The following is a 25,345-nucleotide window of genomic DNA, read 5'->3' on the forward strand; positions in this document are numbered from 1 at the left end:
TGTCCTGCCACTTTTAAAAGGGGGAGATCCAACTCTTTTAAATAATTATAGGCCAATCTCAAAGCTGTCACCCCTGGTGAAAATACTTGAAACCCTTGTGAGTGAACAGCTAAAATAGTTTTTATTTACTAACTCTATTTTATCAATGTACCAATCGGGTTTCAGGAAGAAGCATAGCACAATTACAGCAGCCATGACGGTTTTAAATGATATCACTGAAGCTCTTGACAAAAAACAGCATTGTGTCTCACTTTTTATTGATCTCTCTAAGGCTTTTGATACAGTTGATCATGCTATACTAAGGCAGACATTGTCGAGTGTAGGTCTTTCAGAGCATGCAGTTGCATGGTTTGTTAATTATCTATCTGATAGAACTCTGCACTCAATTTGATGGGCTTAGGTCTGTTAAATTGCCTGTCTTAAATGGTGTGCCCCAAGGCTCTGTACTTGGTCCTCTCTTATTCACTATTTATATAAATAATTTAGACAAAAATGTCAAATGCACAACTTCATTTTTATGCTGATGATACTGTTATTTACTGTTGTGCTTAATCTCTTACAAAAGCTTTCCAGAACTTGCAAACTGCTTTTAATACTGTTCAACATACCTTGTCTCAATTGAAGCTTATCCTCAATACTGACAAAACTAAACTACTGGTGTTTTCTAAAGCAAGAAATAGACCTCTGAACCTTTCACCTATTACTACTTGTCAGGGCAAGGAGATTGAGGTTGTAACCTCATATAAATATCTTGGAATTTTGATTGATGATGGCCTCTCTTTTAAAATGCATATTCAACAACTTACAAAAAAATTGAAGCTGCAATTAGGATTTTATTTTAGGAATAAGGCTTGTTTTTCTTTTGAAGCCAGAAGGAGGCTAGTATCAGCTACATTTATGCCTTTACTAGACTATGGGGATATTTTATATATGAATGCTTCCGCTCAGTGTTTGAGATCAATTGACACCCTTTACCATGGCACTTTGAGATTTATTTTAAATTGCAAAACCCTTACGCACCACTGCACTTTGTATACCAGGGTTGGCTGGCCTTCTCTAGTCACTCGTAAGCTCAGTCACTGGTATACTTTTATTTACAAAGCCATTTTGGTTTACTACCTTTTTATTTGGGCATTTTTATTGTTCAGAAATGTGGTGGGTACTCTCTTCGTTCGCAGGACTTTATCCTGCTAACTGTTCCAAATGTCCGAACTGAATTTGGTAAAAGGGCTTTTATGTACTCTGCGCCATCGTCTTGGAACGCCTTACAAAATACTTTTAAACTGGAAGAACTTGTCCCGATTTGGTATTTTTAAATCACTGATGAATGATCTTGATACTGATTCCCTGACATGTCAATGTTTTTAATTTGCTGTTTTTGATTTTGTTATATTCTTTGTTAATTCTATGGTTTTTACTAGATTAATTGTAGTTTTTCATGTTGTTTGTCTGTAATTTTTGTAATGACTTGGCGCTGCCTATCTTGGCCAGGACGCTCTTGAAAAAGAGATTTTACATCTCAATGAGCCCTTCCTGGTTAAATAAAGGTTAAATAAATAAAATAAATAAATTACATTGAGAAGATCCACAGCTCATTAGTGGTGGTGCGTTAAGCCAATCAGAAATACTATCAGATACCCAAATGTGCAAATTTCTATACCTACATTTGTGTTCAGGCCAGGTAGCCTATAGGCCTACTTCTATGCATGCACGTCGTTACTCAACATGGACAGGAGCGCTCCAAACAAAGACTCAGTTGACAACTCGTAAATGTAATGAAATAAAACCAAACTTGTTTCTCACAAGTGTAGACTGGAAAATTCTCAAAAGACTGGAAAAATAATATTGAATGCATTAAAAATAAATTACCATAACCAGAGTAACAAACATTGTATATTACAAATGATAGGAATTAATGGTACATGTGCTACTGGTGATGTACAGTATGTAAGCTGTTGTCAAGGAAGTGAGTTTGTGTTTATACATGATATACTGCCCCACCTACCGTTAACCAATCATGTCAATGCGGAACTATATGGAGCCCTCCACATTGTTACAGAATTTGGGAGGCACATGGCGCTGCGGTACTGAGCTCAATTTGGCCTCTGTAGGCTCCACAATTGTCACACCCTCCACATGGAGCCTCAGACCACCTTTTCGGATCAAGCATGAATTGGCTTTTAGTCCTCCTCAATGGATAAGTTCACTGAGATGGGCGCAAGTGTGTGCGTGCGTGTACGTACACACACACACACACACACACAATGCATTCGGGAACGTATTCATACTCCTTGACTTTTTCCCCATTTTTGTTACATTACAGCCTTATTCTAAAATGGATGAAGGAAAGTCCTCATCAATCTACACACAATACCCCCTAATGAAAAAGCGAAAACAGTTAAAAATATATATTTACATAATTATTCAGACCTTTTGCCATTTGAGTTGAAATTGAGCTCAGGTGCATCCTGTTTCCATTGATCATCCTTGATGTTTCTACAACTTGATTGGAGTCCACCTGTGGTCAATTCGATTGATTGGACATGATTTGGAAAGTCGCACACCAGTCTATATAAGGTCCCACAGTTAACAGTGCATTTCGGTGCAGGAGTGGTTTCAGGACAAGTCTCAATGTCCTTGAGTGGCCCAGCCAGAGCCTGGACTTGAAGCTGATCAAACATCTCTGGAGAGACTCGAAAATAGCTGTGCAGCGGCAATCTCCATCCAACCTGTCAGAGCTTGAGAGGATCTGCAGAGAAGAATGGGAGAAACTCCCCAAATACAGTTGTGCCAAGCTTGTAGCGTCATACTCAAGAAGACTCGAGGCTGTAATTGCTGCCAAAGGTGCTTCAACAAAGTCCTGTGTGAAGGGTCTGAATACTTATGTTAATGTGATATTTTAATTTTGTATTTTAAATATATTAACAAAAATGTCTAAACCTGATTTTGCTTTGTCATTATGGGGTATTGTGTAGATTTAATACATTTTAGAATAAGGCTGTAAAGTAACAAAATGTGGAAAAGGTCAAGGGGTCTGAATACTTGGCGTGTGTGGTACCGACACCTACTCATTCCAGGGTGTACACCACCCCTACCTTGTCACAACACAACTGATTGTCTCAAATGCATTAAGAAGGAAATAAATTCCACTATTTAACTTTTAAGAAGGCACACCAATTAATTTAAATGCATTCCAGGTGACTACCTCATGAAGCTGGTTGAGACAATGCCAAGAGTGTGTAAAGCTGTCAAGGCAAAGGGTGGCTATTTGAAGAATCTCAAATCTAAAATATTTTTAGTTTTTCGGGGGGATATTACGTGATTCCATATGTGTTATTTCATAGTTTTGATGTCTTCACTATTATTCTACAATGTAGAAAATAGTGAAAATAATGAAATCCTTTTATGAGTAGGTGTTGTAATACCTTTTGACTGGTAGTATTCGTGTGTGTGTGTGTGTGTGTGTGTGTGTTACTGCTTGACTAAACTTTGTTGACTAATTGAGGTCAGCCCTAAAAGTGTGAGTGGCATCAATATGCATGTGTGTTGGAGTGTCAGTGTAGGTGAGTGTGCGTAGATCTAGTGCAAATAGTCAAGGTAGCCATTTGTTTAACTGCAGTCTTATGTCTTGGGGGTAGAAGCTGTTCAGGAGCCTTTTGGTCCCAGAGTTGGCGCTCCAGTACCGCTTGCAGTGCGGTAGCAGAGAGAACGGTCTATGACTTCAGTGGCTGAAGTCTCTCATTTTTAGGGCTTTAAACCGATGTGAATGGGGGCGTGCTCTGCCCTCCTAATCTGGTAGTCCACGATCGGCACCTTTTTTGTCTCGCTGACGTTGAGGGGGAGGTTGTTGTCCTGGCACCACACTGCACACTGTCTCTGACCTCCTCCCTATAGGTTGTCTCATTGTCGTCGGTGATGAGGCCTACCACTTCCGTGTCGTTGGCAAACTGGTGTTAAAGTCGTGGGTGAACAGACATGCTCAGGGTTTATTCTGCCACTCCCCAGGAGTTCTTTCTGGAGTTGGCTACCATGGTACTGTCAAAGGTCAGACCAATTACAGCCAATCAGAGGCAGCTACCTGTTGCTCACACCAGTGAAGGACCCAGTAATCTAGTGGTCCTATGGGGAATGACTTCATTTGGGTGGAACTGAATCCACAGGGATGGTCTGTGTTCTTCACAACTGCTACTACAGTACAAGATTAAGAAAAGTTTTTCCCTGGAAAGGTACATTTTTTTTGAATTTATGACTAGCTTACTTGGACCTTACTCCATGTCACTTGAGTCCTGTGTTGATCATCAATGTACCAGTTAACACGCTTGCTCCGATGAACGAGAGCTGGTACTGACCCTTGTCATCTGACCTGAAGATTGCATCACACGTACTGAAAATATCACGCGTTCAGACTGTGGCTTCACAAAGGTAATAAAGTTGTCCCATTTCCACTTATCTCCTGAAAGCAAGTGAAGGCCTCCTGTTTTCCAGTTGAGCTACATTTCACATTTGAATTGTGCTTTGTGATCGCCTCTACTGCGTGAGCCCCAGTGTGAAGAGCTCACCAAGTCATCATTATGAAGGTATTAATGGTCAGTCAGTCGCCTCCCAACTGTCCCTTTTTAGAGTGTTCCAGTCTGTGTGCCAGCGGCTGAGGGCAGGCCTCCCCTGCCTCGTAAATACAGCCCATATAGTTTAGCCTCAGCCAGCTCAGAGATGTCACCTCAGCAGCGGGCCCGCCTGAATGTTTTTACAGTGATGCCTCACATTGTCCTGCCTATCAAGCAGCATGAATGAACATTGTCTCTCTCGTCTCTCTCTCCCTCTCTCTTCACCCCCCCCCCCCCCCCCCTTCGTTCTCGCTGTCTATCTCGCTCTCGCTGTCTATCCCACCAAATCTGCTTGTGTTATGCATGACTTATGGCAGTGAGTGGTGTGTATTTTTAAGCTGTGTGTCTGCTCCCTCTGTGTTGAGGAGTGGGCTCCCTCTGTGTTATACTAGGGTTGGTTGGTGGTGAGGAGTGGGCGCCCACTGTGTTATACTAGGGTTGGTTGGTGGTGAGGAGTGGGCTCCCTCTGTGTTATACTAGGGTTGGTTGGTGGTGAGGAGTGGGCTCCCTCTGTGTTATACTAGGGTTGGTTGGTGGTGAGGAGTGGGCTCCCTCTGTGTTATACTAGGGTTGGTTGGTGGTGAGGAGTGGGCTCCCTCTGTGTTATACTAGGGTTGGTTGGTGGTGAGGAGTGGGCTCCCTCTGTGTTATACTAGAGTTGGTTGGTGGTGAGGAGTGGGCTCCCTCTGTGTTATACTAGGGTTGGTTGGTGGTGAGGAGTGGGCTCCCTCTGTGTTATACTAGGGTTGGTTGGTGGTGAGGAGTGGGCTCCCTCTGTGTTATACTAGGGTTGGTTGGTGGTGAGGAGTGGGCGCCCTCTGTGTTATACTAGGGTTGGTTGGTGGTGAGGAGTGGGCTCCCTCTGTGTTTATACTAGGGTTGGTGAGTGGTGAGGAGTGGGCTCCCTCTGTGTTATACTAGGGTTGGTGAGTGGTGAGGAGTGGGCTCCCTCTGTGTTATACTAGGGTTGGTTGGTGGTGAGGAGTGGGCTCCCTCTGTGTTATACTAGGGTTGGTTGGTGGTGAGGAGTGGGCTCCCTCTGTGTTATACTAGGGTTGGTTGGTGGTGAGGAGTGGGCTCCCTCTGTTATACTAGGGTTGGTTGGTGGTGTGGAGTGGGCTCCCTCTGTATGGCTGGTGTCAGTGCGGAGGTAAGAGGTGAGGTAGGGTGTTGAGGTGTTGGCGGTACGTGTGGCAGGCCCAGGAAAACAGCTGCTGGTGATCGACTGTGTGTGTGTGAAAGGAGGATAATCAGACTGCAGGATGTAATGACTGAGTACAACAGTTGTGATCTTACGTTCTCACTCCCTCCCCACCCGTGGACATGCATACAAGCAGAGTGACACACACACACACACCAAGGCAATAGGTCAATCCCTCTTATCTGATGCTCTCCAAGCCTGTGTGTGACTGTGTGAAATAGTGAGAGCGATGAATGGTTTAGTCTGGCTGTCTCGCTCTTTCCCAGCTACGCGGAAGTAGCCAGGGATCCAAATCAAAACCCACCCACCTACACAGTGTTGCTAAGGCGATGGCTGTAGTTTGGAGAAAATTTGTGAACCGCCAATGAAGGATTGTGACTAGTGAGGGAGGGGGCTCACTGCACATTTCCACAACATGCCCCCCTACAACCAGTCTTCCTTGTTACTAGTTTCACATGTTGAGATTGAGGGGCGTGCAGTGAAAGGTCTGAGGGAGATATCATGGGAATGAAAAGGAATCCATTTTCTGCACTCTTTCCACTGAGAATCTTCCTTCTGCGCTGTGACATGCTGTGGAGGGGGTTGAGAGCGACACACACACACACACACACACACACACCTTGTCTTTTAGGGACATCAGTACAACTCTCAGCCGTTTAAGAGAACAGCTTGAACTTGGAAACGACGACTGACAGTGTTCATGTAGTGCTGCTCCTGACAATCAAGGCCTTCTCTTTGGATCTCTATTACATGATTTCATCTGCTCAGAAAAATGTAGGGTGTTCATGGCATTTCATTCTTACACTGGTATTTACAGTGCATTCAAGGATAACAAGACCACAAAGTGTTCCAATGCTTCTGCTAGAAACCATCCTGGCTACAGAGCGCTGTGTTATCTAGCCAACTCTTATAACGATCTGCCTCTAACTGTTGTCATGCCAGACATGTTTGCCAAAGCTATACAGATGGTCCAGACTATCACCAAACCATCTATGAGTTATATGAATTCCTTATTGATGACATACAGATGTAGGATCTTAATTTGAGCCGGTTTGCTACAGTAGGAAAATAATCCTGCAGCATCAGGAACAGTGGATTATAGTTAATGGACATTTTTGTAGGGGTTGATAGATTTTTCATTATGAAAAATGTATCAAGTCTTAGATACACTACACGTTATCGTGCAACAGTGTCATCAAATTATGATCTTACGTCTATAATCAGTCGGCTGTCTTTTTTAAATTGAATACAAGCTGAAGAGGAGGTTGAGGTCTTTCAGTGATTAGCATACTAGTGTTAGCCTGATTAGCCTGCTAGCGTTAGCCTTGATACTGGACCTCCATGCATTTCTCAGCAGGGGTCTGGTGGTCACAGTCCAACACCTCTAACTACACTGGGCCTCTTAACAGTCTGAACAACAGCAGGCTTCTGGCACCACCAGCAGTGAGTTTACAGCAGTGACATTTCTCACGCCTCCCCTTCTGCTCTTCTACCATAGCTGAGAGGAATCCACAGTATTATTTCTGTCTGCTATAGGTCTGTAGCCCTCTGGAGCTGTGGAGAAAGTGTTAAAACGTAGGAGTGTTTTAAACTACCTCTGTGAGCTGTTTGCTGAGCAAATGAAAGCATATCACGTTTTGTGCTCTGAAGGAAGAAGTCTAGGAACAGAACAGTCCACTCTCTGGTCACATGTTGAGTTTTAAGGGTACCGTTGCATCCTATCTCTAGCCAGCAGTACTCTGGTGTCAGGCTAGCCCTGAGATTCTGCTCCTCCTCATTCACTGTGTGAGGGACACGACAAGCCAGTAGCCACCTGAGTAGGGACCAGGTTCTGGTTTCCAGGCAGTGGAGGCTAGTACTGGTATGTTCACTCTGCTGCACGGGAGGCCCATGTGGGGAAGTGTGCTGTGCTGCTGCACTATTCAGCTGTGTGTGTGTCAGCCAATGGTGGATCAAAGTGTTCTAGGCTAGCCCCAGTGTGTGTGTCCCCGTCCCTTAGGAGTCTTCACTCTGGCTCTACAGGACTCTCGGTCCAGTCGAAGTCTTGAACCATAACCTTGACCCACACCAGTCCCTCAACACACTTTATATACCACTGCCTGTGGACCTCCCATCCATCCATCCATCCATCCCCTCCCCTAATGCCTTCCAGATGGACTGGAAGTCTTCTTTTGGTTCCCCTCGCTGACATGTGGTTACGTGTAATCACGTCAGGCAGAATGCTCAACTGACAAATCAGTATTGCTTTGGTTGACTGTGGAGAGATCCATCTGGTATTTTTCATTAGCCACTCGCCAGGTAAATGAGCCCTCGTTACATTTACATATCAGTAATTTAGCAGACGCCTTCATTGGAGGTGGGTTCTGTCACAGTGACTGACATTCCAGTAACCGTGGCTACTCATGTTTTTTTTGTTTTCCATGTTCGAACAAACAATGAGTGGTTTTAGTACTACTATATCCTTCTCATTCCCTGTACATTTCCAGTAGCATGGTATTTTGACTGCTTAACTGACTGGTTCTAGTTAGCAGTTGGCGGCTAATTGAGTTGTACAGCCTTCCTGTGTCCATACCTGGATGCCTCTTCCCCCTTGCTAGCTCTGTCTGCATTGGGCAGCAAAGATCTGCCCCAGTGTTGAGTGTCCTGTGGATGCTGCAGTTGTGGGCGCCTGTCTCTCGTCACTGCTCCACGAGCAGCAACCCTGCCCTCTTCCCTGGCCCCTGGCCCTCTCATCCAGCTACACAGAGCAGACACACTCTCTGGCCATGGAAATTCAGACCTAAGTCCAAAACAAACCAGTTCTATCTAGATCTACACAGAGGCTCAGAACATGAGTTGTGGGGAAAAAAACATTGTCCTTCGTGTTTCTTTTGTCATACTTTGTTTTGTTTAGATTTACAGGGTTCGTCCTCGGATTTAGTTTGGAGTATAGAGCATAGTTCAGCCGCTTGTTAAAGCAAACATGGCATTAAAACTGCGGACTGATTCCTAGGCCAACATTCCTGTTTGTTTGGCCCTAACCACTGCATGCGAGTACACCATTTAAGGCTCAGGGTTTCTCTGCTCGCTCTGTGGCAATCAGAAACAACACAACCATCGACCGAGGCCTCCCTGTGGTGTAGCGCCTACAGGGGGCAGAGGAAGTGGTGGAGGGAAGTGCTGTCGGTCTGCCCCAGGGAAGACTGACTGATTGACTGACGAGTCTGAAGGAAATCCAGAAACTCTTCTCTGCAGTTTATTTGTTAGACTTGGACAGCCCAACAAACCTCCGCATGGGGTCTGTTCATTCGACTGTGATGAAAATGATGATTTGGACCCGTTTACACACCTAAATAATGGAGTGTTCCTTCCAAATGAATTTGCATTCCTGTTCTTAGCAGTAAGAAACAGAGCGGTAATATCTTGCCATGTGTTCTTTGGTAGGGATATAGAAGGCAGGCGCTGTATTGCGTAAGCAGGCAGGTCTAGCTAGTCCCTGGAGTACTTTTCTGACGTCACCACCGCTAGCTTGCTCTCCCTCATCTCTCACATCCAGGCCCTTTGATGTTATATTTTGGTATAGAGACATTAACATTAATGAAGGGAAAGAAGGTAAACGCTCTCCTATTGTGTTCCAATTCCACCTAGCTCAAACGTTACAGCTTTGTGTGTGTGTGTGTGTGTTCTGTGTTTGTGTTTACTATAGAGTTCACACTATATGACCCCTTCTGATATGTCTCTAAGGGGGTGGAGTGGTGGTACTCAGGAGTACTGTACCCTGTCCTTCAGAGAGGCTGAACAGAGCCCATGCAGAGCCAGCTGTGTAGGTGTACTGAGAGCATACGGAGAGGGCCTAATGGGGAGATAAGGAGACTCTGAATGGAATCAGGACTATAATGAGAGGGTGTGCGTGTCTGTCTGGGTCTACTTAACAAAGCATTAAGGCCAGACTTGAAATACTACAATCTGCAATGAGAGAGAAGCCAGTGTCCTTAGCTTTGTTTTCCTACATTCCTCACTACACATCTATTAGGCAGGACTCCACAGCAACCTTCACTGGGAAGCTAGCTACTTACAGTACCTTCAATGTTTTGCTTTGTCAATTCTTCTGATTTCCCTTAGCTTCAGTGATGCGAAGAGCCTTTCTGGGTCAGTGTGTGTGTTATGACAACAGTAAGCTGTGGTACACACACATTACTCAACCGTTATGTGTTTGGTGGTCAGCCAATACCATTGCTTAGATGACTGTGCAGATTTGAATAAAGAAAGTGAAGGGGTAATGAACGCCCTCACTGATGTTTATGGGGAAGGGCAGCCCTGCCACCACCAATGCCACGTTGCTACCTCAATCCCACTGACTGGGCTGTGTGGCTCCACTAACACATGTTCCCCTGCCCTGGACACTTAGTCTGGGGTTGGATTCCTCTGGGTTTCAGTTGCCTGTGGTTGGAAAGTGGTGGCGGATCAGCTACCAAAGGCCTGCGTTTGTTTCAGATTCTCTCTGACTAGAGCACTATACTGTACTTCATTACTCGTCTCCTTCATGACTCGTCTCCTTCATGACTCGTCTCCTTCATGACTCGTCTCCTTCATGACTCGTCTCCTTCATGACTCGTCTCCTTCATGACTCGTCTGATACAAGGAAACCAGTGGGAATGTGAAACTAGGAGCTTTGTTATAGAATGTATTTGAATACGGAGTAGAGCAGTAGTCTGAATAAATTACAGCTCACTCCATTTCCATTGTTCTTCTCCATTCATTAGCATTGGATATTATGCCGTAGTTCATGGTCCACATATAACTGTTTTTAACCACATCCTTTTCTATTTCGCGTCATCTCTTTATCTAAGCAGTAGGATTGACTGTTGCACAATACTTCCATTCAGTGTTATGCAGTGTTTCCTTTCTCCTGAGGACTGTGGGATTTATTGCTGTCGTGTGTGTGTGTGTGTGTGTGTGTGTGTGTGTGTGTGTGTGTGTGTGTGTGTGTGTTTACACTGGGAAGCTTACTGTGTCTACTGGGATACGTGGGTTCAAGTCTCTTGGCAAGTTATTAGCACTCTTTCACTATAGCAGGCAGGCAGATATAGAACTGTCACTATAGACAGACTATAGCAGGCAGCAGATATAGAACTGTCACTATAGACAGACTATAGCAGGCAGGTAGATATAGAACTGTCACTAGACAGACAGACTGTAGCAGGCAGGCAGATATAGAACTGTCACTATAGACAGACTATAGCAGGCAGCAGATATAGAACTGTCACTTATAGACAGACTATAGCAGGCAGCAGATATAGAACTCACTATAGACAGACTATAGCAGGCAGCAGATATAGAACTGTCACTATAGACAGACTATAGCAGGCAGGCAGATATAGAACTGTCACTATAGACAGACTATAGCAGGCAGGCAGATATAGTACTCTCTGCCCGGCTAAAGCAATTCAGTTCTAAAGATAGTCACAGTAGCTAATGGAACGCAAAAATGGAATGATGATTTTCTCTGAAAGTGGATAGATCACCTTCCAGCTACGCCACAATACTGTTCAGATTTTGAAATATTTTAGTGGTTTTTAAGAGTAACTTGTGCGTAGACTCTAGTACTGTGTTATTGACAAAGCAATTTGCTGTTCCAATTACCTTCTAATGTACAGCCAGTAAGCATAGCAGTTATTATGGCTGAACGGTGTCTACCCTGTTCTCATGGGTCATTATATCAAAGATGGAGTGAGGCTTGTCTCTGAGCATGAGGTTGCTTATTGGTTGTTTTCCTTTGTAGAGAGGCTGGTGACCTTCATGGCTCTGTCTGTTTGGCTGGGCTTAGTTTATTTTTAGTTCTGTATGCTGATGGGTGCTGAGAGTGAGGTGTGGGTTGAGAGATGAGGACGGTATTGCTGAGTAAGAGGCCCTCCCCTGTTCCTCCCTTCCAAAGCATCCACTTCCCACATCAAGTCTGGGAGCTCCCCTCCTCCCTTTAGGCCTAGGGCCTGTCAGTGTTTAGCCAGCCTTGCAGTTCTGTTCTTATCTTGTTTTCTCCCTTTTGAGGCTTTTGTGGAATTGCTCTCGGTCTCTCGGCCAGCGCCGGTCTGACTAGAGATCAATAATCATTGTTCCACCCGTTGGTTTCCTCAGTCGTGTAAAGGCCACGACAACGCCTCTTTCCCCTCCATGAGGCTGAAAACATTTGTCATGGGCATTCAGATCCTCAAAAAGTTCTACAGCTGCACCATTGAGCATCTTGACTGGCTGCATCACCGCTTGGTATGTCAACTGCTCGGCATCTGACCGCAAGGCACTACAGAGGGTAGCGCATACGGCCCAGTACATCACTGGGGCCGAGCTAGCTGCCATCCAGGTAGGACTGAGCGATATAGCCAAAATATCATATCACAGCATTTGACGGTATTTTATGTTTTTTAATATTTTGAAGTTTGCTTTATGAGTAGTGCGTGACCCTAGGGTGGCAACACATACATTCTAAGTGATTTCAATGGGTCTTGAGCCATTCTGATTTGTTTTATACTGTTCAATTGAACCCCCTCAAGAATTCAGCATTTTCTTAAATTTCTGCATATTCTGCACTCATTTGAGGTCATTTAGACACTGCCACATAGGGCAGCATGATATGGGCAAACAATGTAGGCCTTATGTTCAACCAAATATTGCGATTTAGAGCAAAACACTTGGGTGAACTGTTGGAATCATGGAAATGTAATGATTATTCTAATTCTGTAGAATATAATAGTGGGCACTTTGAATACAGTCTAGTTTGACATGACATCGAAAGAAATACCAGGGAGGAGTTATTGTGACAGGTTAGGAACCAAAAGTGTTGTGTTTCCTAGGGGACACTACAATCTTTGGCTACATTGACTGTTTTCTCTTAGCTACTTCACGTAGCTAACATATTCGTGCTTCTCATATTCGTCATTGATTCTGAAGATACTGTTAAACAATATGCTGATTCCGGTCTACACCATCACTGTTATTATCAGGCTGTATAGCTAATTACGTTTGCTCTGACTCAGTAAATGTATTAGCTAGCGAGCCAGCTAACTAGCGATTAGCATTAGCTGCTATCAAGATTTAGGCCCAACTTGCTAAGAAAATACAAACTATCTGTTTGCAGATGTAACAAACACTAACTAATAGTGTAATTATAGAATGCTAGTGGATTTATATTAAGAAGCGAAGTGAAAACAACATTGCTGCATGTACTGCATTGACCATACAGACTGTAAGCAAGTGTCTCGTGGTCGAGGAACAACATTCGCTCCTTGAGTGACGGGCGGTGCTAGGTCTATGTGGAAAGCGACATGGAGAGAAAGGGAGTGTAGAGAGATGACTCAAGTAGCAATGTAAACTATATAATTGGACACTACATACAGGGTATCACATTTAACTATCCAAACATTCAAATGCTGTTATAGAAGGTAAAGTAAAAACCCGGCATCAATACCGGTATATCGTAAAATATGGTATACCGCCCAGCCCTACATCCAGGACCTCTATACCTGGAGGTGTCAGTGGAAGGTCCTAAACATTTTCAATGACTTCAGCCACCCAAGACTTTTGTCTCTGCTACCGTACGGCAAACGGTACCAGAGTGCCAAGTCTGGGACCAAAAGGCTCCTAAACAACTCCTACCCCCAATCCATAAGACTGCTGAACTGTTAATCAAATGGCTATTTGTTTTGACCCCATTATTGCACTGGCTCTATGCGCACTCACTGGACTCTACACACATACAAACCACACTGACGCTACACTCACACACACTTTCACACACGCTGTTACTATTCTGTTTATTATCTAATTACATGTACATATTACCTCAACTACCTCGTACCCCTGCACATTGACTTGGAACCGGTACTCCTTCTATATAGTCTTGCTATTGTTATTTTATTGTGTTACCATTTCTTTCTTAATTTTTTTATTTGTGAATTTTCTTTTTAACTCTACGTTGTTGGGAAAGATCTCGTAAGTAAGCATTTCATGGTAAAGTCCACCTGTTTTATTCGGCGCATGTGACCAATACGATTAGATTGATTTGAAACAACCGCCAGATGAAATGGAGTCTGATTTATCAAGCAGAGCTGTGGAGAAGAGAGACATGTTTCAAGTCTCTTTCAAATAAGAAAGTGGAAAAGGCGGGAGTTTCCCCTGCATGGTTTGTTGTTGTTGAACAACACTGCCTTCTCCCCTGCTGACACTCACATGGTGAGAGTTTGTATGGGGAGGTTCTCTCTCTCTTTCTCTCTCTCTTTCTCTCTCTCTTTCTCTCTCTCTTTCTCTCTCTCTTTCTCTCTCTTTCTCTTTCTTTCTCTTTCTCTCTCTCTTTCTCTCTCTTTCTCTTTCTCTCTCTTTCTCTCTCTCTCTTTCTCTCTCTCTCTTTCTCTCTCTCTCTCTGTCTTTCTCTCTCTCTCTCTCTCTGTCTTTCTCTCTCTCTCTCTCTCTCTCTGTCTTCTTTCTCTCTCTCTCTCTGTCTTTCTCTCCCTCTCTCTCTCTCTGTCTTTCTTTCTCTCTCTCTCTCTCTCTTTCTTTCTCTCTCTCTCTCTCTTTCTTTCTCTCTTTCTCTCTCTCTTTCTCTCTCTCTTTCTTTCTCTCTCTTTCTCTTTCTCTTTCTCTCTCTCTTTCTCTCTCTCTTTCTCTTTCTCTCTCTCTTTCTCTTTCTCTCTTTTTTTCTCTTTTTTTCTCTCTTTTTCTCTCTTTCTCTCTTTCTCTCTTTTCTCTCTTTCTCTCTCTTTTTCTCTCTTTTTCTCTCTCTTTCTCTCTTTTTCTCTCTTTTTCTCTCTCTTTCTCTCTTTCTCTTTATTTTTCTCTCTTTCTCTTTCTTTCTTTTCTTTCTTTCTTTCTTTCTCTCTCTCTCTTTCTCGCTCTTTCGCTCTCTCGCTCTTTCGCTCTCTCTTTCTCGCTCTTTCGCTCTCTCGCTCTTTCGCTCTCTCTTTCTCGCTCTCGCTCTTTCTCTCTCTCGCTCTCTTTTTCTCTCTCGCTCTCTTTTTCTCTCTCTCGCTCTCTTTTCTCTCTCTCGCTCTCTTTTTCCTCATTCTCTTACTTTTTTCCTCTTCTCACATTCTGCTCCTCGGTCTCCTCCCGTTGGAGTAGTTGCTATGGAGTGGGAGGGAGGGTGAAGCACGTTGGTGAATCATTCACTCTGCTGCCTGGCAGGGCCTTGGCCTACTTGTTTTGTCCCGCTAGTTGGTAACAGTTGTCAGGGATCACCCAACACAACTGTCATTGGACAAGTCTCAAATGACACCCACTACTATAGCCTATACAGTGAGTGTAAGGACACCTTCCTAATTTTTTGTTGCACCCCCCCATGTTGTCTCCAATGCTTCCCACAGTTGTGAAATTGTCTGGATGTCCTTTGGGTGGTAGACTATTCTTGATAAACACGGGAAACTGTTGAGCGTGTGAAACTCAGCAGTGTTGGGATTTGACACAAACCGGTGCGCCTGGCAACTACTACCATACCCTGTTCAAAGGCACTTAAATATTTTCTTTCCCATTCACCCTCTGAATGGCACACATACACAATCCATGTCCCAATTGTTTCAAGGCTTACAAATCCTTTAAGCCTTCATCTATGCTGATTTCGAAGTGGATTTAACAAGTGACATCAATAAGGGATCATAGCTTTCAGTCTGCCATAGAAATACCAGGTGTCCTTAATGTTTTTTACACTCGGTGTGTAGTGCATTAGTTTTGAACAGAGCCCTGTGTGGTGAGATGGGCCTGTCAGTTCTCACTGTGGACAGACCGGAGTGTGGTGGGTGACTGTTAAATACTAGACCTAGGCTATATGGTTTCCCCTCTGCAGGTGGACTGCCTATCATGTATATTCACACTCACTCACCCTGATATATCTTTATGGATGTTTGACTCCCCCTTAGACTCTTCTCCTTTTAATCATGTCCAATGTCATTACATAAACGACTTCTCCAATACCATTTCCCGCCCAGACAGCCACTCTATCACTTCCTGACTTTCAGGAGACCAAAAATGTCACTGGGATGGCCAGGCTTGATTAACTCTGATCATCTGGAGGGGTAGTTCATTCTTACTGCTCTGCTTAAGGTGGAAACCAATGTCCCTCTGTGTACTGCTGCTTGTTAATGTGTCTCTTGCTCTCTTTCTCTCTCTCCTTCTCTCTGCAGTGAACAGAGTATCTGTCAGGCGCGGGCCGCTGTCATGGTGTATGACGATGCCAATAAGAAATGGGTTCCAGCCGGCGGCTCCACGGGCTTCAGCAGAGTGCACATATACCACCACACGGGCAACAACGCCTTCCGGGTGGTGGGACGCAAAATACAGGACCATCAGGTGACTCACTGGGACTAGGCCTAGATGATGTGTGAAGCATAGTAGTGCTTACTGAATATAAATGCTACAATATATAAAGCTTTTAAAGTTGTGGTTAGTTTAAAGTGGGACTGGGATTTCACATGTGGCTGAAAACTGATCTGATGACTCTAGACTTCTTTATACTTTATTCCGTCTGCCCTGTGTCAGTAGGAAAGCAGTCTGGCAGCCATCTTGCCCTCCCAAGTGTCTCTCTCAGGAATGACCCAGTGTCTCTCTCAGGAATGACCCAGTGTCTCTCTCAGGAATGACCCAGTGTCTCTCTCAGGAATGACCCAGTGTCTCTCTCAGGAATGACCCAGTGTCTCTCTCAGGAATGACCCAGTGTCTCTCTCAGGAATGACCCAGTGTCTCTCTCAGGAATGACCCAGTGTCTCTCTCAGGAATGACCCAGTGTCTCTCTCAGGAATGACCCAGTGTCTCTCTCAGGAATGACCCAGTGTCTCTCTCAGGAATGACCCAGTGCTGTAATTGAAAACAGGTCTGAGAGCTTTCCTGCTCCACCAGTCACCAGCACATGACCGCCATGTCTGGACTTGCAGAGCCAAGGTCTCAAAAACATCAGTCAATCTGTCTTTGTCCCTGGTCCAAGAGTAAAGCCCATGGTTAGCTATAGAGTCAACAGAGGGGGGACAACAATGTAGCTCCATGCCAGAGAGGAAACGTAAGTCTCCTGTATTCCTCTCCACTGACGCTGGCTTACTGTCTTAGTCCATACGATATGATCGGCCAGACAGCCAGTGATACACATCTGTATTTAATGAAGGGAATATTTTAGTGGAAAATTAGAGGATGGCCTGTTCTCAGGAAAAATAGAAGACCTATTTCGAGAAACACAACACCAGGTGCTGCTGAATCGTTTCCACGGCACCAGACTACACCGCTCTGATTGGCGGGTAAGTGTCTGGGCTGATTGTTGTCTGTTTTGTAGCCCTCTGTGTGTGTTCCTAGTGTACCCACTACAGATGACCTCGGCCCGAAACCAGCTCCAGGGTTTTTAGCAGAATTTCCCCCCCCACCCCTCAATTCAGTTATGTCAGCAGGAACTGACAAACTCTGTTATTCTCATTACAAACAAACTGCTTAGCGAGCTACCTCTCTGCAACCCTATCTCTTTCCCCTGAAAATTGATCCCCTGAAATAGACTTGAAGGAAGCCATGATGGACTGTTTTCAGCTTCAAGAGTGAATAGTTTTTGAACTGAGGTTTATTATCCTGCCATGGTTGGGACTGAACAGATGGTTAGCTTGGTCTGACTTGATCCCGCATTTGTCCTAAAAGAGTTTACGCTACCTGTCTGGGAGTAACTCCCTCAGTGCATCAGACTGTTGTGATTTAGTTGATTTCACTGTAATGGTGTTTGTCAGTGGATATACTTTCACACCGTCGAGTGCTGTTCCTTTGTTGATGGAGGATCACTATAGGATCCCGGGGCCTCATTGGCATGCAGGAAGAGTGTTTGTGTCGAGGGCTGAGTGCAGTACTAGTGTAGTCCACTGAGGCATTGTGTACATCCAGGGATGGGCAACTGATGCAACATGTAATCATTTCAAAGATCATGTAAGGAAATCAGTCAATTTAAATAAATTCATGAGGCCCTAATCTATGGATTTCACAAGACTGCGAATACAGATATGTATCTGTTGGTCACTGGTACCTTAAAAACAAAAAGTGGCGGCGTGGATCAGAACCAGTCAGTATTTGCCGCATGCAGCATAACACATCTCCTTTGCATAGAGTTGATCAGGCTGTTGGTTGTGGCCTGTGGAGTGTTGTCCCACTCCTCCAATGGCTGTGCGAAGTTGCTGGATATTGGCGGGGACTGGAACACGTTGTCATACATGTCGATCCAGAGCATCCCAACCATGCTCAATGGGTGACATATCTGGTGACTATGCAGGTCATGAAATAACTTGGAAATGTTCAGCTTCCATGCATTGTGTACAGATCCTTGCTACATTATTATTCTGAAACATGAGGGGCCTCAGGATCCCTTCACGGTGTCTCTGTGCATTAAAATTGCCATCGATAAAATACAATTGTCTTCATTGTCCGTAGCTTATGCCTGCCCATACCATAACCCCACAGCCACCATGGAGCACTCTTTTCACAACGTTGACATCAGTAAACCGCTTTCCCACACGATGCCATACACATGGTCTGTGGTTGTGAGGCCAGTTGGCCGTACTGCCAAGTTCTCTAAAATGACGTTTGAGGCAGCTTATGGTAGAGAAATGAACATTCAGTTCTCTGGCAACAGCTCTGGTAGACATTCCTGAAGTCAACATGCCAATTGTATGCTCCCTCAACCTCATCTGTGGCACTGTGTTGTGTGACAAAATTGCACATTTTAGTGGCCTTTTCTTGTTCACAACAGAAGGTGCACCTGTGTAATGATCATGCTATTTAAATCAGCTTCTTGATATGCCACACCTGTCAGGTGTATAGAATATCTTGGCAATGGCACAATGCTCACTAACAGGGATGTAAACAAATATGTGCACAACATTTGAGAGAAATAAGCTTTTTGTGCGAATGGAACAATTCTGGGATATTTTATTTCAGCTCATGAAACATGGGACCAACACTTCACATGTTGCGTTTATGTTTTTTGTTCAGTGTTTCTTTTTTAGGAACTGAGTCGGTCTCAATTTACTATTGCGTGAATAGTAAAATACACAAGGTGCAATTAAAAAATTTGGTTGTGCGTCAGCAGTTTCTCTTATGTCAGTCAATTAGCAAGTCTGCACAAAGAAAATATATATTGCTAAATTACTTTATCATGGTCGAATTACCGGCTGGGTGGCCCCATTTAGATTTTTGTTAGTCACCGTCACTCACACATATGTCATATAAACAAATGCAAACATTTCTCTGCCGTATAGTAGAATTGTAGGAAATAAGCTGTTAAACAGCTAATTTTCCTCTCCACCCCATAGTAAAATTAGTATAATTGCATGAAATTAACTCCAAAACGTACAAACAATTATCAAGAGGCGGGCCACAAAAATGGAATGGATGTTTTGATCACAAACCTGCGAGCCACTGTGCCCCTCATGAGTTCAGATTTTTCTGTGGCCCCCACCCCCATCAAAGTTGGCTGTCTCCGATCCAGAGGCACAGAGGGGAGGACAGGGCCTTTTGCTGCAGTGGTAGATCCTGTTACATACTGTAGCGGTTTCAGGAGAGGCCCATGGGGAGAGGGAGGGAGAGCGGGAGGGAGGAGTGGAGGACTGGTCAGACGATTGGAGGGAGGTAGGCACTGCAGTTCCAGATAAAGTATGCTTATCATTATCATCTCAGTTGGCTGGTTACAAACTCTAAAAGTGTATTTTAGTTCTAAGTCTAGTATCCCTCTTTATTGGAATGGTCAACTCTCCCAGAAGCTTAATAGTTAAACTTACTGGACTCAGTTGACAGGCTTTTATTTTCTCTTGACGTGTTTCTGGTGAGTACCATGCAGCCAGTGATTCAGACAGAGAGGTGTGGTATTGGGGGGGGGGGGGGGGGTCAGACATAAGCACACCGGCCAGATTCACAGAGTTTTCTACCATAATAAGGTTGAGTAAATCCAGGAGGTTTGGACTCTCAGCGCAGTGCCTCGCTCCCCTCAGAGAACTGATTCCACGGAGGCCAGTTAAAGACAATACCAAAGCCAGCCCTGATGCAGGGGGTGTCAATGACCGATTGAGTGCAATCCTACTGTTTTACTATTGTTTTTTTCTTTTCTTTAAAGACTTTATGAAAAACCACTGTTCTATTTGTTCCCCCTGAAGCAATAAGACCTGAACTAGTTCCTTCCCCCTATTCACCTTATGAAGGTCTTGTTTCTGGAATGCCTGACCTCGGTCCTCCTGTCTACTAGGATACTTGCTGTAGAGCAGAGGTATTTAACGCAGTGGAAAAGCCTCTATGATATTGGTTTCATTTTACCAATGCAATAAAGAGCTTCTGTCACTCCCTCACTCACTAGTTCTTAAAGTTGATTGCCTTGACATTTTGTCCTTACATTTGATGTATATTGTGTATTCTAGAAACACACTTCAGTTTCTAAATACTGATCCAGTAGTCTCCCGCCTGTGATGACGAAGGTTTTCATAGTACAGTCTCCAGTGTAGCGAGGTCTTGCTGTTGTCTCCACAGCTGCTGAGCATTGCAGAATCCATACCCTCCAAGCCCTGCCATGTCTTGTGATGGATGAGCACAGCAGACAGACCCCAGGAGTGTGTGTGAAGACACTGCGCGCGTGTGACCGTGTGTGTGAACAGCGTCATGGGAGGCTGTTTACCCAGTGACGCTGTGTATGACGAGGAGGTGTGACCAATCCATCCAACACACAGGATTCGGTGGAAGCGGTGCCGGTCGCCATGTGCTTTATCAGCAATCCCAGAACCCTTTCTGTCTTCTCCCTGACATCTCCCGGCCTGTCATTTAATCCTGCTGCTGTTCATGTCAACACAATGAAAAAAAGCCCTTGTCACATAGACACCATCACTGGAGACACATAACGTGCAGACATGACTCGTGTATATACTGCTTACACACCACCCACCCACACCAGCCAGGCTCCATTCACATCTCCATCTGAACCTGAGGATGCATCTTTCACATGTAGGAGGAACTAGACTCATCTTAGAACTGGGTTCACATGAGAATTAGACACAGTCTAAGCCCATGTTGACAGTGGCGGCACCCTGTTCTGCGTCTGTCGCAGCTAACTGGTTACATTGTTGTAGCCCAAGGACTAGATAAGATATTCGGGAAGCATTTGTATGACTTTCATAAGCGCTTGGACGTTATGTACCGTCTAAGGATAACTAGGCCCGGGACGCAAAAAAATGTTTATTGAACCTTTTTATTTAACTAGTCAGTTGAGAACAAATTCTTATTTACAATGACGGCCTACCACGGTCAAACCGTAACCCGGACAACGCTTGGCCAATTGTGCGCCAGATACCAGTATCACAATATTTTTCTGTTGGTAAAAATGAAAGAAAATAGAACCGAAGACGACAACTCTTTTGTCCTTTAAAAACCTTCTGTATGTAAAATATTGTATGCTATAGCTTGGAAAATAAGTCTGGATAACAACATAATGAATTTTGTTTCCAACATTAGGTCTGTTTTCCTCAATAAGTTTTGTTTCCTTGCCACAATACTAACGAGTATCACAATATTGTTATCATCCTGGCCCTAAGTATAACCCAAACCCAAGAGTTAACTCTAAACTGCATGATGTGGAAATTAGACCGGCAATCGGATTTATGTTGTCACAAATGTTGTTGTATTCATACTCTGCTTTAGTAAGTCAATAAGTTGATAATAGAGGGACATGTCTCTATATTGCTTCAGAACTCGGTCAGACTTCATACGCTGACAGACTTGAATCTTCATAATCCTGTAGCGTATTAATTAGGCTTTGATGGATTTCTGGGTTCTCATAATGAGCAGAGAAGTTCAAAAGTACACACACTGTGTGATTTAGTCTTGATGTGATTATTGACTTCTATCTCATATGAGACAGGATAAATGCAACATGCTTCAAGATTTAATGGCTCTTATTATTATCCAACTGAGACTGCTTCCTGTCTGCTTCTGTTTAGTCTTTCTCTTGCCGATTCTCCCCACTATCTGTCTGGTTGTGGCGTTGGCCCCTCAGAGAACATTTCTATTTGAAGAATGCAATATGAAACCGAAAAACATGACCAAGAACCAGCACATTCAGTTTATCCTTCAATTGCAGCATCTATAGGCTACTTTTCCCTTTGCAATGACTCTTTTTCAATTGGTGACAACAGCAGTAAAATCTATAGCTATGCCTTGAATGCCTCTCCAAGCCTGACTCGTTTAAAGTCTAATAGGGGTCCAGAGTGATTCTTGGCCAGGATACACTACAGCTGATTTCTGATAGGGGCTAGTTTAACTGTTTGTATGCTGTGTCTCTCGGGCTGGAGTCGAACTGACACCCGTTTCGTTTTCTCTGCTCTTCTGTGTGCCTCAGTGTGCTCATCAACAATAAATTATAGAACAGATTATATAAATCTCTGGCCTGGCTGCCTAAAGGGAAAAAAAGTGAGAAACCATCACATCTTCACTTTCAAGAGCCAAAGGAATGTTCTAATTCAATTATAGATTTTTGAAATGAACTTGGTGCGGATATTCTAGGTATTTCTTTCCCTACGGCTTTTCGCTAACCTTAGCATTCTAGAAGTGAAGAAGTACCTTGAAGTGAAGAACTGCCTCAAGCTGTGAATGATTGCTTGTGAGCTGAACGCAGCTCATTCGATACCCTCCATTTGTTTATGAAAGGTGTGCTAATGTTTCCCTGACCTGAAGACTAAGCTGTTAAATAACCACATTTATCATTCAAGGTCACTTATACTTTACTGTAGTAAGTGTGGTGATAGTCAATGTTCCCTCCTAAAAAATCTGCTGAGCGCGAACTTGAATGTTGCGAAAGTCCTGTGTAACTTCCGGCGCACGTTTACTGTGAACACTGAGGCTGTACCCGCTTCGCAGGTAGCCTAGTGGTTAGAGCGTTGGGCCAGTAACCGAAAGGTTACTGGATCGAATCCCCGAACTGACAAGGTAAAAATCTGTCGTTCTGCCCCTGAGCAAGGCAGTTAACCCACTGTTCCCCGGGCGCCCGAGACATGGATGTCGATTAAGGCAGCCCCCGCACCTCTCTGATTCAGAGGGGTTGGGTTAAATGCGGAAGACACATTTCAGTTGAAGGCATTCAGTTGTACAACTGACTAGGTACCCCCCTTTAAGTTACAGTTTTAACAGTGGCCAAGTAGGCTACTGTGGCTATTTGACTGAAATGTAGGGCTACCAGAGTGGCCTACCATCAAAAACAATGGAGAAAATGCATCCCATAACATTTTAACATGGAAATAGCTGTTCTATCATCCAATGTGTGGTGTTCAATGCCTACATTCCATGACACAAAAAAAACATGCAGGGCCTGTCATGAAGCTGTTTATCCACTTGTCCTTCAGACAAGGTGACTGAAAATGTTTGAGGCAAGAGACCACTTTACAAAATAAAATTCATTACTATTCCCGTTCTCTGCCTATTGGCTACTTAGCTTATTCAAGATCGTCTCAAAATACAACACTTTCCCTTTAAGACATAAAAAGCTCTTTAGCTGACTCACTGTTCAAAGATGGCTAGAAATACACACATTTTCTGCTCTCATTGGAAGAAACCGCTCTCCCATTGTTGACTAGAAATGAGTTATAACTGGGCTAATAACTGACTACCAAAGAATATGAACGTGGCTACATGCAGCTCTCACTTTGATCTCAAAACAAGCACATTTACTCCCGACCGTTCATACTGTAGACTAAACTCAGTTCAGTTCAAAGTGATACGGCAATGGCTGTTTGTGTATATAGGCCTACTTCAGCTCTGATTGGTTATGGCGCTCCGGTCTGTGTAGAGTACGGGCCTGAGTCTGTCAATGCAATTGAATCCTACTCCAATGCGCTCTGCCTACAAGAAAATCTCTTGCACAGTTAGTTTTGCATACTAAATCTTGCCTAGTTTGTTTTGTTTCGGTATATTATACTGAAAGTGGCTAATATTGTGTTGATTCGAACACAATTCCGGCAGTAGAGCAAAACGTTGAGTGTTAACTAATGGGGGGAAACCGTAGCGGGCTCATTTTTCTTCTGCACGGCAGTCTGTGGGGAGCTGCGCGCATTCACACAGCTCTGAGGGAACATTGGTAGTAGACTGACTGAGGTTGTATTATCTGTAATGTATGACTCTTATGAGCTCTAAAAACATACATCTCCTTACCTGTAGTCACGATACACTTGTTTTGAGCAACACAAATAGTCAATCAAATGTATTTATAAAGCCCTTCTTACATCAGCTGTAAGAAACCCAGGCTAAAACCCCAAACGGCAAGCAATGCAGGTGTAGAAGCACGATGGCTAGGAAAAACTCCCTAGAAAGGCCAGAACCTAGGAAGAAACCTAGAGAGGAACCAGGCTATGAGGGGTGGCCAGTCCTCTTCTGGCTGTGCTGGGTGGAGATTATAACAGAACATAGCCAAGATGTTCATAGATGACCAGCAGGGTTAAATAATAATAATAATCAGTGGTTGTCAAGGGTGCAACAGGTCAGCGTAAATATCAGTTGGCTTTTCATTGCCGATCATTGAGAGTATCTCTACCGCTCCTGCTGTCTCTAGAGAGTTGAAAACGGCAGGTCTGGGACAGGTAGCACGTCCGGTGAACAGGTCAGGGTTCCATAGCTGCAGGCAGAACAGTTTAAACTGGAGCAACAGCACGGCCAGGTGGACTGGGGAGAGCAAATAGTCATCAGGCCAGGTAGTCCTGAGTCATGGTCCTAGGGCTCAGGTCCCCCGAGAGAGGGACAGAAAGAGAGAGCATTCTTAAATTCACACAGGACACCGGATAAGACAGGAGAAATACTCCAGATATAACAGACTGACCCAAGCCCCCCGACACACAAACTACTGCAGCATAAGTACTGGAGGCTGAGACAGGAGGGGTCGGGAGACACTGTGGCCCTGTCCGACGATACCCCCGGACAGGGCCAAACAGGCAGGATATAACCCCACCCACTTTGCCAAAGCATAGTCCGCCACACCACCCCGGCACAACCTAAGTAGTCCTCGCAGTACTTCAGAATAGCTATCCAAACCATCTCACTCTCTCTCCCTATCCTTCTCGCTAGAAGTGCACCATAGTCCCTGTGCCAAGAAAGCAAAGGTAAGCTGCCTAAATGACTACCGCCCTGTAGCACTCATGAAAGTAGCCATGAAGTGCTTTGAAAGGCTGGTCATGGCTCACATCAACACCATCCCGGAAACCCTAGGTACACTCCAATTCGTATACCGCCCCAACAGATCCACAGATAACGCAATCTCAATCACACTGCCCTTTCCTACATGGACAAAAGGAACACCTATGTGAAAATGCTGTTCATTGACTACAGCTCCGCATTCAACACCATAGTGCCCTCAAAGCTCATCACTAAGCTAAGGACATTGGGACTAAACACCTCCCCCTGCAACTGGATCCTGGACTTCCTGACGGGCCGCCCCCAGCTGGTAAGGGAAGGCAACCCTTACCTGCCATGCTGATCCTCAACACTGGGGCCCCTCAGGGATGCATGCTTAGTCCCCTCCTGTACTCCCTGTTCACCCACAACT

General features: G+C 44.4%; 1 protein-coding gene across 1 annotated transcript in view; it reads left to right on the plus strand.

Annotated features, from left to right (window-relative positions):
• enah (ENAH actin regulator) overlaps positions 1-25,345 on the plus strand; it is a 115,969-nt gene that overhangs the window by 17,792 nt on the left and 72,832 nt on the right. Inside the window, exon 2 of the mRNA XM_082961484.1 lies at positions 15,951-16,116. Coding sequence (XP_082817610.1) covers positions 15,951-16,116 — 166 coding nt within the window. The remainder of the gene's footprint in view (positions 1-15,950; positions 16,117-25,345) is intronic.

The sequence above is a fragment of the Salmo salar genome, chromosome 15 (assembly GCF_965601325.2).
Source record: "Salmo salar chromosome 15, fSalSal1, whole genome shotgun sequence".
Taxonomy (NCBI): Eukaryota; Metazoa; Chordata; class Actinopteri; order Salmoniformes; family Salmonidae; genus Salmo; species Salmo salar.